The following is a 17,661-nucleotide window of genomic DNA, read 5'->3' as shown; positions in this document are numbered from 1 at the left end:
AGGCCCTTGACATGGCTCATGTAACGACTACTAACTTACATCAGTAAGTTGTAACCGGGACCAACTGCTTAACGTGCCATCCGAAGCACGGATCATCTTTCTTTTGGACAGTCAGGTGATCAGCCTGTAATGTCATATAACCAAAGTAGGGATCACAAAGTGATTTTCGTGATGTGTCACCACCGGGATTTGAACCCGGGACCTCCGGATCGTGAGCCCAACGCTCAAACCACTGGACCACAGAGGCCGGGGTCAATGAGTAAGTACACCTAAATAACGAGCCATAATTTCTAATTGCAGCGCCCAGAAGTACGAGGTGCGCCTGCCGAGCGACTTTACGTGTGACAACTGCACGCTACAACTCCAGAGGGAGGCGGGCGAATGGGGCGCCAACTACCGGTTCTGGTCCTGCGCCGATATTGATATTGTGCCGCGTAAGTATCAGCATGGTATAACCAAAACCAGGTATTTTCAATCCTATGAAAAGCCGCCATTGCTAGACGTTTGATGACGTACCTAACTTTTTTTTCTCTTTTGAATGGCTTCGCCTTCGCATTTGGCCAAACACGAAAGTTAAGGAAACATGGATATAAAATTAACGAAATCAGAAATCAGAATCATTTATTCAAAGTAATTATCATGGATAAACTAGTTGAAGGTCAATGTAACATTTTTGAATTTACGTCATTTCGTAAGGTGTTATAGCTGAGGAGAAGAAATGACAAGAAACTGCAACAGCAACACATCTTTTAAATCAGTGAGGGTACATTACAAGTTATTTAATAACTAGAGGAACACATTCAATAGGTACCAGACATTTTTATCATTTAGGTAGGTAATCATTAATCTTATAGGTAATAAGCTTTTTTACATAAAGTAAACTTCATGTGAGCTTTAAATTTATTACCCGACAAATTTAAAATATTATCTGGTATTTTATTGAAAAAACGTATACATAACCCCAAAAAAGATAAATTTAATTTACTTAATCTACAATTTTAATAGCAATTTTTTTTTATTCCTTGTATTGTAAGTATTCCTTTCAGTTTCTCGGAAAGAGAGATACATTTTACGTACATACATAATGGTGCTAATTCCTGTAAATACCATCTAATTTTATTTTAAGTTATATCTGTCATTTTCTTGTCCGCCGAAAAGGAAAGGGACGGGTAATCGACAAGCATAAAATTTATGGAACACACGTCAATTTTAAGCACAAATCTAAACCAACCGTCTAAAAATTTTACATCCGTCAATAACCCGACACAGTTAAGTAGACAGCACGTCAAACGGATTGCATACGAGCGACGTACCTTTTGATTCGCCCGGGTTATTCATTCATTTACTCATTCTTCCTAAAATTAAGAGCTGTGAATCATCCGTCCCTTTCCTTTTCGACGGATATGAAAATGACGGATATAATTATGAGATTAAACGAACTTACCTGTAAGTGAAGTTCTATCTCAATTATACGAAGCTCCTTGTTCGAGAGGTTTTAAACAGTGTAGTCTACGTCTTATGCTCCAGCATCGTCACAATTTTCAAAGCTCATATCCAAAGCTAAAAAAAAAAAGTTAGTTTCCCGCTTCCTGAACGCAGCTGTCAACTAATGTCATTATGTTTAAAGCATGTTTCATGGACAACTCCATCACCTGTGGAAGCTTTAGGGCGGGATATTAAAATTGAAGGGAGGGAGTCCTCTCGAACAAGGAGCTTCGTATAATTGAGATAGAACTTCACTTACAGGTAAGTTCGTTTAATCTCATAATTATACTCGCTCCTTGTTCGAGAGGTTTTAAACAGTGTAGATGTTCAAAGTTTAGTTGGGAATGAAACATTTAAATTGAAACGAGTACCAATAATATGATTATTCATTAGTGAATAAAGTACATTGTTATCACGAAAGCTAATTAAGCTGCCCATGACTTTAATCCCAATAAAGGCAGTGAGAGGCACAGCCGTCGCCTGATAAACTCAGCGCGGCGTTCCACCAAACGTTTTGATATTATCATGTAAAAAACAATAAGAATAATAACTGTTCGCTAAACAAGTTTCACCAGTTCTCAAGAATGGAATCGATATTATGTATGTTATATAATATATGGTTATACTATACTGTACTAGAATAGATACATAGTTCTAAATAATTAAGTTGAAGTTGAGCAAGTACATTAAATACCTATTTCACATTACTATCAATTTCACAACAAAAGAACTACACAAGAACAAATTTCTGAATGAGCTCAACATCAAGATTGGCTATAAGAGCCTCACAGGGACCTCACCATAGAGCACATTTCCGAAGCTCTTGAACAACAACGATAGTTATAGTCGAAAGGACTGTGAGACTTCATCATATAATATAACACTCATTTTTCATTGGCATACCAAGGGCTACAATAATTATCAAAGTTACACATTATTTGTTTACATACATAAAAGAAGAAGAAATACATAAAGAAGAACGGGTAATGACGAGGGCACCCAGACACAAGATTGATTGTAACATCCTGTGCTAAGTTGGCAATTGTTGTCGACATTGAGTAGTTAAATGAATCCTAAGACAACATGTCAAATTGATTAGAGAAAATACAAATATAAGTGCAAGTAAGAATTTCGATACATTTATTCAAATGACCTTTTTCATTAAAATATTCAGAACCACTGAACTAAACTTTCCTCTTTATTATAAGATATTGTTAAATGAGGCTGAAAGTATAAAGAGAGGAAGTGCATTTACATTATGTACTTGTGTGATAATTATCTTCGTAATAATTAAAATTTTGTTTTTATTAAAATAGATTACCTGAGCCCAAGTTATTGTGTATTACCTAATATCGACCATATGGGCTTGGTAATAATATTTAGTATATTTCTTTTATGTGGTAATAATAAATATAACTTGTTGTGGATTTTTTTTCCTATTCCTCTATGCAACCTTTCACCCACCAATCAGATGATAGAACAACGTACACACAACACATTAACACACGTAACATTGTTTACGCAGCTATCTCTTTAGTGTAATAATTATTGAATTTGCTTTTAGGACAGTAATAGTGACGTCCTATTATTTACTGGAAAAAATAAATAAATGAATAAAACATATTTTACCCTTAGGTGTGCAGTTACATATAAGGATAACATTAATTTATTAATTATCGGTCGTGTAGGTATATTATCATCGTTCGTAAAAATCATCCTTTCCTTTAACCTAACTTAACATGATCCTGTTGTTTGCACAGGGATTCACTTCTCGTACCCATCCTGAAGATTTAATATGTCAGGTTATTTAGTGAAGGGACCTGCCTGATTTACGTTACAACACTAACCGAAAAATAAGATAAACATATATTTATCATGAAAATATTATTGTTACTTCTCCACTGCAGTTTGGTTCCGATTGATTAAGTGGAGGGACATTATTGTTGTAATTTTTTTCTACTCCTCTACTTTAATCTGGCATTTAAATAACCAAAAAGTCTAATATAAGTACATACATAATTAAACTCTTTGAAAAAGTGTACGCTCTATGGCCTATAAAAGCATTGTTTACAAAGTGTAACTGTACTATAATGTCGCCAAAAAAGCATTGTTGTTGTTTTTTTTTTTGACCTGGAAACTGGCACCTTTACTTTGTTTGGTGCCATATATATACTATAAAAAAAAAGTATACATTTGCCGCCATTTTCCCGCGCGTTGGAAAATAAATTGGAAAATTTTTGTGTTTCGTTTAAAATGACGTCGTCGTAGAAAAAGTATTGTATGCAACGTTGTATAACTAGGTCAAAAAATGCTCGTGGCGTCTCTTATTGCGATGTTCGCCAAGGCTCACATCGCAACTCACGCCACTCGCATTTTTTGACCTTTCTTATACAACTGTTGCATAAAATACTATTATATTAATTGTAAACTGTGTTTTGGGCTGATCAGCAACAACATAATAAATCTACAACAACATAATTAAGAGAAAACGCTAATGGTGATGTAAGTTATATGTTACTAATGAACTATTTTTCCTTCCTTTTCACCTATGAGTTAATAATAAAAAGGGCAACTATTCTATCTAACCGAACTAGGTATCAATATTTTACAATTTCGAATGTAATACTTGAAGGAAATTTTCATTGAAGTTATAATATTATCAGGTAGGTACCCCAATTTATACTGAGATTAGTATTGTTATTCCTGATTAACAAAGACAGGATTTGAATCCCATGTCTTAATGATAATGCTAAAACTTTTAGTGATAGACATTCGGAATTAATTTTACCAGAATTTTGAAAAATATATTTGCTTGTGCAAATTTTCCCATTATAACTTTATAGGGAATTCTTCCTCCTCATGAGGTACTATTCTTAAACGGCCTTGCTGCCTGGGCCACTGTTGATACTAATGGCTGTGAGACTGCTAATACATCTGGTTGTAGCTCTGCTACTACTGCTGGCTGTAGGGCTGCTGGTACTGCTGGTTATAGCACTGCTGATCATGACTGGTTGCATCACTGCTTTTATTGCTGGCTGTGGGGCGGCCTGCTGATACTGTTCCTTGTGGGCTTTCTGTTCATGCTGTTGGCTGTGGGGCTGCCTGCTGATACTGTTGTCTCTGTTCCAAAGATCCTGTTTCTATCTCGTTTACTCACTCTTCGGGCAATGTTATTCATTATTATTTATGTGCTATTTGAATTTTATGATGTTGGTTGAAAGAATTTAATAGCAGTATTCTCTAACCATGTCTTGTGTACAGTTATCTCTTTTGAAAGTAATCTCTGACATTACATACTTTGATTTCTAGCACAGTTGAGGTTGATTAATAGAACAGAGGCTTTTAGGTTTTGAATTGTCGGTTATTTCTTCAGAATTTGTACTCTCATTATTTTATAATAATCAATTTGACATAATAGTCTATTGTTTCTCAGCATTAGTCTAATCTTGAGTTTCAACATGGGTAGGTAAGCTCCGACAATTCAATGGTTTATCTTCGATTCCTCAAGTGACAAACCAAACATGGAAATAAAAGTATAAAAAATAGTTGGTCTATGTTCTAGCTATCTACTAGCGTTTAGCAAAAGGCGATACTTGTAGTGGTAGCTTTATGTTATTTGAGTTGATACCATCAAGTCCATTGTCTATCCTCTAAGTGATAGCTCTAGGTATGGAAATGAGAAATAGGTATATAGCGCTTGCTAATGCCGACCATAATCGTGGTAGCTCTTATATTAATAGGGTTCATACCATAAAGTCCATTGTCTATCCTCTAAGTGATAGCTCTAAGTATGGAAATGAGAAATAGGTATATAGCGCTTGCCAATGCCGACCATAATCGTGGTAGCTCTTATGTTAATATGGTTCATACCATCAAGTCCATTGTCTATCCTCTAAGTGATAGCTCTAAGTATGGAAATGAGAAATAGGTATGTTAGCGCTTGTCAATGGCGACTTTCTTAGTGGTAGCTCTTACATTCATTGTGTTGATACCTTCAAGTCCATTGTCTATCCTCTAAGTGATAGCTCTAGGCATGGAAATGATAAATAGGTATATTAGCGCTTGGCAATGGCGACCTTCCTGGTGGTAGATCTTTTGTTAATTAGGTTGATACCATCAAGTCCATTGTCTATCCTCTAAGTGATAGCTCTAAGTATGGAAATGAGAAATAGGTATGTTAGCGCTTGTCAGTGGCGACCTTCCTAGTGGTAGCTCTTATGTTCATTGCATTGATACCTTCAAGTCTATTGTCTATCCTCTAAGTGATAGCTCTAGGTATGGAAATGGGAAATAGATATGTTAGCGCTTGTCAATGGCGACTTTCTTAGTGGTAGCTCTTACATTCATTGCATTGATACCTTCAAGTCTATTGTCTATCCTCTAAGTGATAGCTCTAGGTATGGAAATGACAAATAGGTATATTATCGCTTATCAATGGTCTTAGTGGTTGATTTTTATGTTAATAGGGTTGATACATCGAGTCCATTGTCTATCCTCTATTGTGATAGCTCTAAAGGGAAACAAATAGTCTGTCTATTCTCTAGTCAGACAGTTCACTACTAGTGCTTAACTAGGTGACTCTCCAAGTGGTGTTCTCTTGTTGGTTAGGTTGGTACCAATAATCATCGTTGGAAGCTTGAATTATAATAAGATTAGAGTAATTTGGAAGAAATTGCTTACTATAATAAGGCTATCTTTTGCCTGTACTCTCTTAACACTCTTTCTGTTTTTATTGTTAGGGTATATTATCATCATCTTATATTGTAAGTATCATTCGGAGAAGATAACATTATTAACACCACTTAACAGAGACTGTGAGAAGGGATTATGTACTGTTATAATATATATAATATCATTTTTAAGTATGGTTATCTTGTAGTAAACCAATTATAATCCTCTAAATGTTTTAAGTGTTATCTTGAATAAGTTATGTATCTTGTCTACCAATGGTGTAGATGACCTCTGTGATATTGAGTACTACTGTGTCATAGGTACTTCTTGATGAACAGGGTAAACATGAAGTGCTTCTGTCATCTAATTATCTGAACTTGTCAAATTATTTCCGAGTTAATTATTTACTTTTCTATGCCATTCTGCGGTTATATTTCACTGGTTCTCTTTGTTTTATAAAAAAACTGCTCATTTCATTCGCTGATAGTAAGTTATCAACCGCAACATAAGCCAAGAACACAATTACAAAAAGAAACAAAAATTTTTTTTTTTTTTTGACAGATGAAAATAAAAACGCGGCAATCAGGGACTGAAGACAAGGCTTAGGCCTATTTTGATCGTGATTTTCGAATATTAAATTACTAAAGTCAAGACTGTATAGTCCTGAGATCTTTGCCTGCCTTATATAAGGCGAATTTAAACAACATCAACATCGGAATAAAGTATAACTTTTAAATCACTGTTATAACACGAACACGATACAATTTTAATATTATTATTATTTCTGTTAATAAAACTAGTTACTTTTATTAGTAATAAGAACCAACTTAAGTTACTTCTTCGAATGTTAGGATTATAAAATTATAACCTCAAAAAAAAGTAATTTGTTTTCGACAATAAAAGGAATTAAATTGAATTGATCATAATTATATCTTCTCTTGTTTTAGTAGATGGATAATGTTAAGACTTACCAGTATAATCCACGTTTTGTTTTATCAAAAAGAACTTACGCTCGTCGTCATCCACATTTTTTCTTTGGTACTGTTTCTAGCTTTTTTAGAGAAAAAAGCACTTGATTATGTAAGTAACAGATTTTTCGCACTATATCAATCATGTTTTTGTATTAAATATTAGTTTTCAATTAGTTTATTTACGGAGGCGAAGTGACGCGCCGGTGCACAAAAACCGTAATGACATTAGTTGACAGCTGCGTTCAGGAAGCGGGAAACTAACTTTTTTTTTTAGCTTTGGATATGAGCTTTGAAAATTGTGACGATGCTGGAGCATAAGACGTAGACTACACTGTTTAAAACCTCTCGAACAAGGAGCGAGTATAACTTAAAATAAAATTAGGCGGTGTCTGCAGGAATCGGGGCCAATGTTTTCATAAAACATATTGACTTGCGACCGTCAGTATATTTATTTCTTTAAACAGCTCCCTCAAAGAGTCCCGACGACGCAGAATATAAATCACGCGATAACGGAAAGGACACTTGGACATTTTTTTTAAGATATATAAAATAAGCAATTCCAATGTTTTAAATACTTATCCGAAAACTGTCAAGTAGACAATTAGCACCAACGTGTGTTATAAACTTTTAATATTGTATATTAGATACAGATATTGATTGTCCTATTCAATGACAAGTAACAATATAACTTACGTGCTATCAGATAAATAATCTATAATATGGTCTACTAATATTTATGCTAATGAGGACATTAGTTTAGACAATTCAATGCAAGTAAATGTAAATTACAGTTGTCACAACAAGTTTGTAAATATTTAACACGTCACGTCGACCTTGGTATAGTTTGGAACAGGATTTAAGTATGTCATTCGATTGGTATTATAATCTAAAGATTTTTTAGCGATGAGTCTGTTGTCTTCCCGTCTTGCCAACTGAGGATTATTTTTGTGATAAAACCCCACCGCGACTCGAACCCGGGACCTTCGGTTCGTGAGTTACTTTCGCATTTATAACATTACTAGCGACCCACCATGGCTTCGCTCGGGTGCAATGCTGAGGAAAAATGAAATTATTTACGATATCACATTAAAAACCTCAAAAATAACACTATTTCTCCACTATTTAATGGATGTTATTATACATAATATATAAACCTTCATCTTGAGTCACTCTATCAAAAAAACCGTATCAAAATCCGTTGCGTAGTTTTAAAGATTTAAGCGTACATTATGGACAGAAAAAGCGACTTTGTTTTATACTATGTAGTGATGGTTTTGTTCCAGGGAAAGACTACCACGAGACATGCTCTGGGCACGGGTTCCATATCCTGGGACGATGCAAGTGTAATAAGTCATACTTCGGCCCTCGATGTCAGTTCTCCGACGAATGCACTGACGACAGCGAGTGCGGGCTGCGCGGCAAGTGTATCGACATTAACGCGACAGAGGCGCCTAGCCGCGCCTGCTACTGCCCCGTAGGCTTCTACGGAAAGGGATGTAATAAGAGTGAGTACTGTCTTCAACAACAAAAAAATTGAAGAAGAGAGGAAGGGGTAGACCTAGAAGAACATTTATGAAACAAATAAAAGAGAAGGTGCAGGTCGTATCGTATCAGGAGGTGAAGGATTTGGCGGGAAGAAGAGAGGAATGGCGATTACTCCACCGACAAGAGCGCAGCTCTTTAGAGAGAGAGACTTCAACAAATGCCAATACAATACACAGACTCTTTAGTTACAATTACAGATAGTACAAAAGAAATACAATAGGCGGCCTTATTGCTAAACAGCAATTTCTTACAGGCAATCTTACGATGTAGTTTTAGGCGGATGAGACGTTCGTTATGTAAAAATTGACGATTCAAAGTGTAACTATGTTACCTACTGACTAAAGATATATTTGAATTTGAAAGCAGGCAAATTCCAAGTTCAAAAATATCTTTATTCAGTTAGTAACATAGTTACACTTTGTATGGTCATTTTTTAAATAAGGAACGTCTCATTCGCCTGAAACGACTGCAGCTCACAACCTGTATAGCCGGGGAAAAGAGGCTTCAAGAAAAACCTCGGCACGGGGCCCTAGACGTTTTATCGTAATATCGGTTACCAGATAGTTAATTCCATGCATGTTAATTTCATATCTCCTATTTTTATGTGATTTTGTTAGTAGGACAGGCAAAGGGAACATAGCCCATAGAGCCAAGTCATATGTATAATTATATATATATTCACCGGCCACACCACCGGGCGTCAAGTCTTAGGCCGTTTTATATCTTATAAATAATCACTAACCTTATGATAACTTTTTCAGAGTCACCATGGAAGGACAAGAATATCAACCTGGCTTTGTACAGCCACCGCCAGCTGTCGCCGGAGTACAACCTGTACTGGCGAATCGTCAAGGATCAGGATGAGTTGGAGGTCGTTATGATTGTCAACGGCACCTCTTATGCTGGTTAGTATCGAATCACAATTTAGAATCACGCCTCTATCCCCGAAAGCAGAGGTGTATAGTATACCGGGTGTAAGTGACATCGTAACGAAAACTTTGAGGGATGATTCAGACCATGGTTCTGAGTTGATATCAATTGGAATTTTCCTTCGCAAAAGTATGGAACTTAAATTAATTAAAAAAAAAACACTAAAATTTCCATGAATTTTCCGACAGGAAATTCAACTTGATTTCAACTCAGAATCACGGTCTGAATAATCCCCCTCAATATTAGTTACGGTGTCATTAACATCGATATCAACTTGAATGGCTAAAGTATGTACTTGTACGGGGTGTAAGTGACATCGTAACGAATACTGAGAGGGATGATTCAGCTCATTATTCTGAGTTAACATCAAGTGAAATTTTCCACCGGAAAATTCATAAAAAAAATAGTGTTTATTTATTTTTAGTTAGAGTCGGATAGGTAGTAATAAAAAATATAATCCGATTTTATTTTTTTAGGTATCGGATGGAGACCAAGTGGACTGAACAAACAATGCAAAAATTTCCCAGTGTTGGGACCCCCTCAGGAGGAGAAAGGTAAACCAAACACCATGTATTTATTTATTTATTGCAACACAGAACAGGGGGATTAAAATGGCCACATCGAAGCAATTCATCTAAGTAAGCAATATTGCAATTTGACATTTGCGCATATAAAAGTAAGTGCGCAATGCAAACAAATGTAAAAAAAAACCCGAGTCGATTTCAGAATGGGAATCGATCGCAGGATCTCTCATTTCGTTGTAAAAGAATTAGGAATATATATAATGTGGTTTGTAGTACCTAACCTAACGACTAAAAAAAACAACAATATACTTTTTTCAGGAAACACTCCAAAACCAGAACCGTTGCCAGAACCAGAACCTAAAGCTGAGCCCGAACCGGAACCTTCTCCGGAACCCAAATCCGAACCCAAACCCACTCCGGAACCCAAACCGGAACCTAAACCAGAACCGTCACCCGAACCCGCTGCAGAACCTAAACCAGAACCTGCACCAGAACCGGAACCAGCTTCTGAACCTACTCCTGAACCTAGTCCCGAACCCAAAGCGGAACCCGAACCGACACCTGAACCCAAAGCAGAACCCACTTCTCAGATGCCAGAGAATGACAATAGGAACAAGAGAGTGGCAATGCATTCCCTGGACGGCATCGACTTCAAGAATCTTGGAGATGACGTCACTGTGAAGACCAGTGTCTCCTACAAAGTGTCTTCTTCTAAAGGTATGAAGGGATTAATAACATATTTTTTTTTATTTCACATACTTTCATATTTATTAGGGTACATTTTTTTGAAAGAGGGTAGACAAATATGTCTGCCCGTAGAAAATTATGGATCTTCCTACTCCACTCCAATCTCATCAGTCATCCCGTGATCTCGTGATCCACTTGCAAAATATCGGGAGTCTCATATTTCCCTGATTTAAACGCGGTAAGAACTCGTTATTATGTGTTTTATTAGGGGTAGTTGACAAGTGTAAGAAAATAGACAAAATTAAAGAAAACAGAATCCAAATTCGTCGAAAAATTAAATAGTTAACTATTTATTTAATATTATTAAAGTATATTAGAATTGTTTATTTATTCAATAGCGGGAAAACGTACATGACACGCATTTTTTTTGGAAAGGGTTTAACGGCTCTGGCCTAGTAGCCTTTTGAGCCTGTCATTAATTGAGCATACTACTTCATCATCACCAGCCCATTAACGTCCCCACTTCTGGGGCACGGGCCTTCCCTATGGATGGATAGCGAGATCGGGCATTAAACCACCACGCGGGCCTAGTGCGGATTGGTGGTTATTAACGACTGCTAACGCAGCCGGGACCAACGGCTTAACGTGCCTTAGCACGGAGGAGCTCGAGATGAAAACTTTTTTTTTTGTGGTCACCCATCCTATGACCGGCCTTTGCGAAAATTGTTTAACTTCAACAATGGCAGACTTAGCGCGTTTACCGCTGCGCCACCGAGCTCCTACTAGTCCTAGCATACTACTTACTTAGTTTTTATCGCAACGGGCACAGTGTTTTTATATTCTAGCCTATACAACTCTTAACATGTGAACAGTGAAGTAAGATCCATACGTCTAGAGACTTGCTATTCAAATACTAAGACGGAAAACCTTCACCATCCATCATCACTTACACTAAGTTCATAACAGCCTCTGCCATGGCAGCTTGTATGGTCCTAGGAGGAACGTGTGACGTCATGGGACTTCGGATGACTGTATCTATTACATTTAATACAATGTTTAATACAACATGATGTACGGTCACGGGCATTAATATGTATACACTTTGGTACCATGTCACATTAACTTTTTTGACAAATTGAACTGTAAGTCTCACTAAATGTCAAATATGTTAGTGCGACAGAGTCCTAAAGTGGGTACATTATATTGCTCATGACTGTACCTATGTCGATGTACAAATGTCAATTTTTTTTTCAATCACAGGACGCGGGAAACGCCAAGCTCCAGAACCGCAACGTAAGTATCACGTAACACTCCAATAAGAGCACAAAATTTAACACGCAAAGTGCTAAAAGCCACAAGCATAGCATCCGAGCACAAATCGGCATTTAATAAGCAAAACTAATATGTAAAATACACTTTTAATTTGTAAATATTTGTATACATCGAATTGAATGCCCGAAAAGTTACCTATTTCCTTTCCTGCCACAATTAAAGTGCAGAAGAATTGTAGCGTTGACTCCCCGAACGGCGACTGAATTGCTATCAGACACTCGTTCGACCAGATAGTGAATGCAAGCTGTGCCAAATCGACAGTAAGATGTGTTAAAAATAATTCTAAACATGTCAAGATTTTTTTAAGAGACGAATATTTAGTTCATATATTTTTTATAGATCATAAGAATTGTTAAATGACGGAAGTTATAATTTTATAGTAGGTCTTAATAAGTACCTATTTTACATGCACGTGTAAGCAATACCATTAGACATATTATATGTCAATGGAAAGAAAAAAGACATTTTTCGGTGTATACAAAATGTACAAACATAAAACCGACATTTTTGCATGATGACATTATTTTTACAGATTTGGAAACCACGACCTCTGTAATCGAAAACAAAACACCTAACCTTGAACCCGAATCTACACCCGAACCTTCCCCAGAACCTAGTTCTGAATCCACTACTACAAAACCCGAACCAAAATCGACTCCTAAGACTAAATTCGCTCCCGCAAAACCAAAGTACGCGCCCAAAGTTAGAAAGCTATCAGAGCTTAATGCTACTACACTTAAGTCTACAACTACAACAAAGAAATTCAATGCTACGGAACCTACTCCCACTCCAGAACTTAAGGCTGAACCTACTCCGGAACCTGCATCAGAACCCGAACCTACACCGGAACCCAAATCCGAACCTACTCCTGAACCTTCTCCGGAGCCTACGTCTGAACCCGAACCTACTCCTGAACCTAAATCCGAGCCAGAACCTTCTCCGGAACCTACATCAGAACCAGAACCTTCTCCGGAACCTAAATCTGAGCCAGAACCTTCTCCTGAGCCTAAATCTGAACCTGAGCCTACTCCCGAACCGAAATCTGAGCCTGAACCTTCTCCGGAACCTAAATCAGAACCCGAACCTTCTCCGGAACCTAAATCGGAACCTGAACCTACGCCAGAACCCGAATCATCATCCGAACCTTCTCTAGAACCTAAAGCAGAACCCAAACCTGAACCTAGCCCAGAGCCTAAATCCGAACCTGAACCTACTCCAGAGCCTAAATCATCACCTGAACCCACTCCGGAACCCGAACCCAAACCGGAACCCACTGAACCCCTAATAGTACCCAAATCTGCAGCGGATACCGAGACATTGCTAGTGAAGGGACTTACAGAAGATGCAGGTAACGCACACGCTTTGCACTTTTATTATATATTCTCAGATGTTTTATTTTATAACTATATTTATAGTAATCGTTACATGAGCCATGTCAGGGGCCTTTGGCGGCTCAATAGTAACCCTGACACCAGGGTTGATGAGGCTGGTATGTATTCCACCTCATAACCCATAAGATAAGAAGAAGACTATATTTATTATTTTTAAAAATTTTGATCGTTGGAGGTTTATGTTTAAAATAACAGCTATGTACAAAGTGCGTGCATACTTTTAAAGTGACTTATATTAACAGCTGACAGTCCACCTGTCCGTCCTTTTCAGCGGATAAACTTATCCGCCGCCATTATGTATTTGGGTTTAAAACTTCTCTTGTGATATCCAACAGCGACAAAAAATTAGCTTTTGTATTGATTGGGATAGAAACAAGTTATTTATAGAATATCTGAGAATATGTAGTTATTTTATATGTGTTTGTATAGCAACTTGTAGCACTTTTGGTGATGGTTTAATCTATTTAACATATTTGTATTGTTTATAGCTTCTTTTACTATATTTGTAATCATTTAAGACTAGACCTCGCGGCACGGCAACCGAGCAGCGCGCGGCGCGAATTATATCGAGGGTTTCCAATAGACGAAGCGAATTCTATCTACGTAGATAGACGAAGGTACAGTCATGATCAATATAATGTACCCACTTTAGGACTCTGTCGCACTAACATATTTGACATTTAGTGAAACTTACAGTTCAATTTGTTAATGCGACATGGTACCAAAGTGTACACATATTAATGCTCGTGACCGTACGGCTGTTCGGTCAAAGCTGTCGATAGAATTCGCGCCGCACGCGGTGCGGTTGTCATGCCGCGAGGAATGATGGTCTAAAATGGCTTCTTTTTATTTATATTATTTTATTTTATTGAAGCAATTTGTCTAAAAGCAATATAGTAATTTGACATTTGCGCATATACAAAAAGTAAGGGCGCAATCTCAAATAACGTGCTTTTATTGAACTAATGTTATGGGCGATAGGCTGATCCCTTATCACCATAAGGTTCATCATATCCATCTTTGGACTTCGTATCAACAGTGGCTGCAAGTTGTCTTTGATTACTTGTGGCTCTGCCCACCCCATTAGGGATTACGGGCGTGAGTTTATGTATGTATGTATGTTATTGATTAGAGAATCTACAGAGGTACCTAGTGTGTTAAACATTGTATTGTAGATACCTATAGCTTTACTTTTAAGTACAGTTTATGTATGTGTATAATACACTATATAGTAGAAATTGCCCTATTCTCTCTTTATTTCTTACTTTTTCTATTCTTTTTTCATTTCTGCCTGCTTTTGCTGTGCCTTTCGCAATCTTTTTAAAAAGAGAATGTTTCTTTATCTCTATTTTCTTTTTCATTCCTTTTCCTTCCTTATCCTATTGATCCTTCTTTCAGCAATTTTTATTTTTGTTCTTTTCTTCTCTTATGTTGTTTTGCAGGTGTTTTTTATCTTTTTAATATTTTTCTTGACCTTTAACTGTCCGAATAACGTGGGTTTTCGTATCTTTGGTAACTAATTTTCCTGTTATTCTATATTTATGGTTCTTCTGTATGGACCATAAGATGTTTAATGTCTAAATCAAATATAGTTTACATAATGCAAAATTATCTTCTATATTTTGCATAATGTAAATTTATTATCTTTTTTTTATTTTTTTGTGACGATATCATAGCCAAGGGATTGTTAAGGGGTTGTTATCATAACTGTTTTACACAAAAATAAGATAGATATGTTCAATAAGTACCTACATATTATTATAAGCTTTGGATCACCAAAGTAAGATTCGAAAATATGTTTTTAATGCATAAATTATTTAATAACTAAAAAGCCCTTTACCATGATAAACTCACATTTAAAACCACGCAATATTCCGTATTACCAATAATAATTACTGTTGACTATTGATAGTGTAAAAAAACCAAAACTATCGATTGGATGTCGATAGTATCATTACTATTGCTATACAATACTATAGCTTTTTTATGGTATCTATACTACTACTATTGATATTATCGATATTGACACTAGTACTATCGATAGTACTTGCAATAGTCAGGAAATACTATAGTATCGTTAGTTTGAACGATCAATTGTGAAACTATCGATAATGTAAAAAAGCAAGTGTCGATAAGATGTCGATAGTATCAATGCTATTGCTATTATCGATATTGATACTAGTACTATCGATAGTAAAGATGAGTTTCAAGGTCGACTGTGAAACTATCGATAGTTTGGCAACAGTAATAACAATGCAAACATGTTTAAGCGTGTTACTATATTAAAATATTGTACATCAATGTTACAGGGTACTTCCCCGCCCATGAATACGCGCCAAAGTTCGACTTCAACCCTATGGACTGCACCGACATCGTGATTGGAACCGCTAGAGGGAACTACCATCGAGTACTGGATTACTACACTAGAGATAGGTAAGAGGGATTTTTTCGTCATAGATGGACGAGAAGAGGTATGGAACGTAGTATCTTTGGTGTTAAATTGATCGATCGGATCCGAAACACCACGCTGCGTTCCAAAACTAAAATAGCAGACGTATCGAAAAAGGCTGCCGGTTTGAAATGGGACTGGGCTGGACATGTTGCCCAAATGCCCGATGACCTCTGGACCAATAAAGCTACAGAGTGGGTTCCTGCAAATGCTGCCAGACGTTGGGGAAGGCCACGAAAAAGATGGCGCGACGAGTTAGACCGCTTTTTGAAACGGTGGCACGAACAAGCTGGGGACAGGAAGGAGTGGAAGAAGGGAAGAGAGGCCTTTACCCTGCAGTGGGACATTAAGGGCTATTAATAATAATAATAAAGATGGACGAGGGGTGTAGTAAGAAATAAAAATGAAAAAAATGTGTTAAATAATTCAAATAAATATGAATATAGTGTTAAAACCAAATACAATTTCTTTTTTTTAATTCTTGGCTTGTTTTTGGACTTGGCTTATTGTAGATTTGTCTCGGATTCAGTACGTGGCCGGCCATAGATAAATCCCTGTGTGTATTGCAGATCGACGCCACGTGTGGATACGTTCTGGGGCGGGCACGATGACGTGACGGCGGCGACAGGCTTCGAGGAGAACGGGGTCACTACCATTATGTTCCGGAAGAAGCTCAAGGTATGATCTGTTAAGAAGCGGGTTAAAACCTGTGTTTTTGGTAAAAACCTGGTAAAAATCGGGTAAAAACCTGGTAAAAACTAGGTAAAAACCTGGTAAACACCTGTAAAGATTCCCACTGGGGCTGGGAATTACGAATGATTGGTCCTGATTCCAGCAGACCCCTCCTAATTTATTTTTAAGTTACTCTTGTCACGGATGATTTACCGCTATGCCTATGGCGGTTCAATAATAACCCTGACACAAGGGTTGATGAGGTTGGTCATCCACCTCACAACCCACACGACAGAATAATTTTGATTTTAAAGTGTTTATGCCCTGGAAACGAGTCTTTTTAGCCAAATATTTACGGCCGGAATTAATACAGTTTTGAATGTCATGTGAAATTAAAACATTTTGTCTACAGGCTAAAGAACCAACCGACCACTCGATAGTGGACGACCAGATGCACGTCATCTGGGCGCGTGGTCAGGAGCCGGGCAAGTACGTGCACTCACCCCCGTCGGGCGTGGAGCGCGGTGTTGCCGCCGTCAAGGACTTCTACAGGAGTGATGAGCTCAAATACCACGGACATGGCGGGCAGAGGGGTGTTGCCAGCATTAATTTCTTTGGTGAGTTATTTTTATTTATAATTATTATTAATATTAAATTATATTTATAAAAAACCAGACCCTGTCTTCTTCTATCATGTGGGCTATGATGTGGAGTACCAACCCCATCAACCCTGGTGTCAGGGTTATTATTGAGCCGCCAAAGTCCCCTGTCATGGCTCATGTAACGACTACATACATCAGTAAGTAGTAACCGGGACCAACGGCTTAACATGCCTTTCGAAGCACGGATCATCTTAATCGATAGAAGATTGTTTTGTGAAAATTTTAAATGATGTTATTGACTTGTTTTTGTGTGTCCTTTTATAATAAACTATTTCTATTCTATTTGTAATGTACTTACCCAGGATTTCATATACCTTCATTAGTGTATTGTCTTTGATAATA

General features: G+C 37.1%; 1 protein-coding gene across 6 annotated transcripts in view; it reads left to right on the top strand.

The window, feature by feature from the left end:
• Window positions 1–17,661, top strand: part of LOC126377502 (uncharacterized) — a 104,922-nt gene that overhangs the window by 73,457 nt on the left and 13,804 nt on the right. For 4 of the 6 annotated variants that reach the window (XR_007567867.1, XM_050025241.1, XM_050025243.1 and 1 more), the window contains 10 exons: window positions 301–434; window positions 8,411–8,632; window positions 9,434–9,577; window positions 10,079–10,156; window positions 10,445–10,843; window positions 12,074–12,106; window positions 12,678–13,493; window positions 15,846–15,969; window positions 16,555–16,663; window positions 17,070–17,274. Coding sequence is in view for 5 of the 6 variants with exons in the window: in XM_050025241.1 (XP_049881198.1) it covers window positions 301–434; window positions 8,411–8,632; window positions 9,434–9,577; window positions 10,079–10,156; window positions 10,445–10,843; window positions 12,074–12,106; window positions 12,678–13,493; window positions 15,846–15,969; window positions 16,555–16,663; window positions 17,070–17,274 (2,264 nt within the window). In the remaining variant the exon portion in view is untranslated. The remainder of the gene's footprint in view (window positions 1–300; window positions 435–8,410; window positions 8,633–9,433; window positions 9,578–10,078; window positions 10,157–10,444; window positions 10,844–12,073; window positions 12,107–12,677; window positions 13,494–15,845; window positions 15,970–16,554; window positions 16,664–17,069; window positions 17,275–17,661) is intronic. The other 2 variants (XM_050025242.1, XM_050025244.1) reach the window with 2 other exon arrangements.

The sequence above is a fragment of the Pectinophora gossypiella genome, chromosome 23, assembly GCF_024362695.1.
Source record: "Pectinophora gossypiella chromosome 23, ilPecGoss1.1, whole genome shotgun sequence".
Lineage (NCBI taxonomy): Eukaryota > Metazoa > Arthropoda > Insecta > Lepidoptera > Gelechiidae > Pectinophora > Pectinophora gossypiella.
The sequence above is the reverse complement of the archived record's forward strand: the minus strand, read 5'-3'. Positions and strand labels throughout refer to the sequence as shown.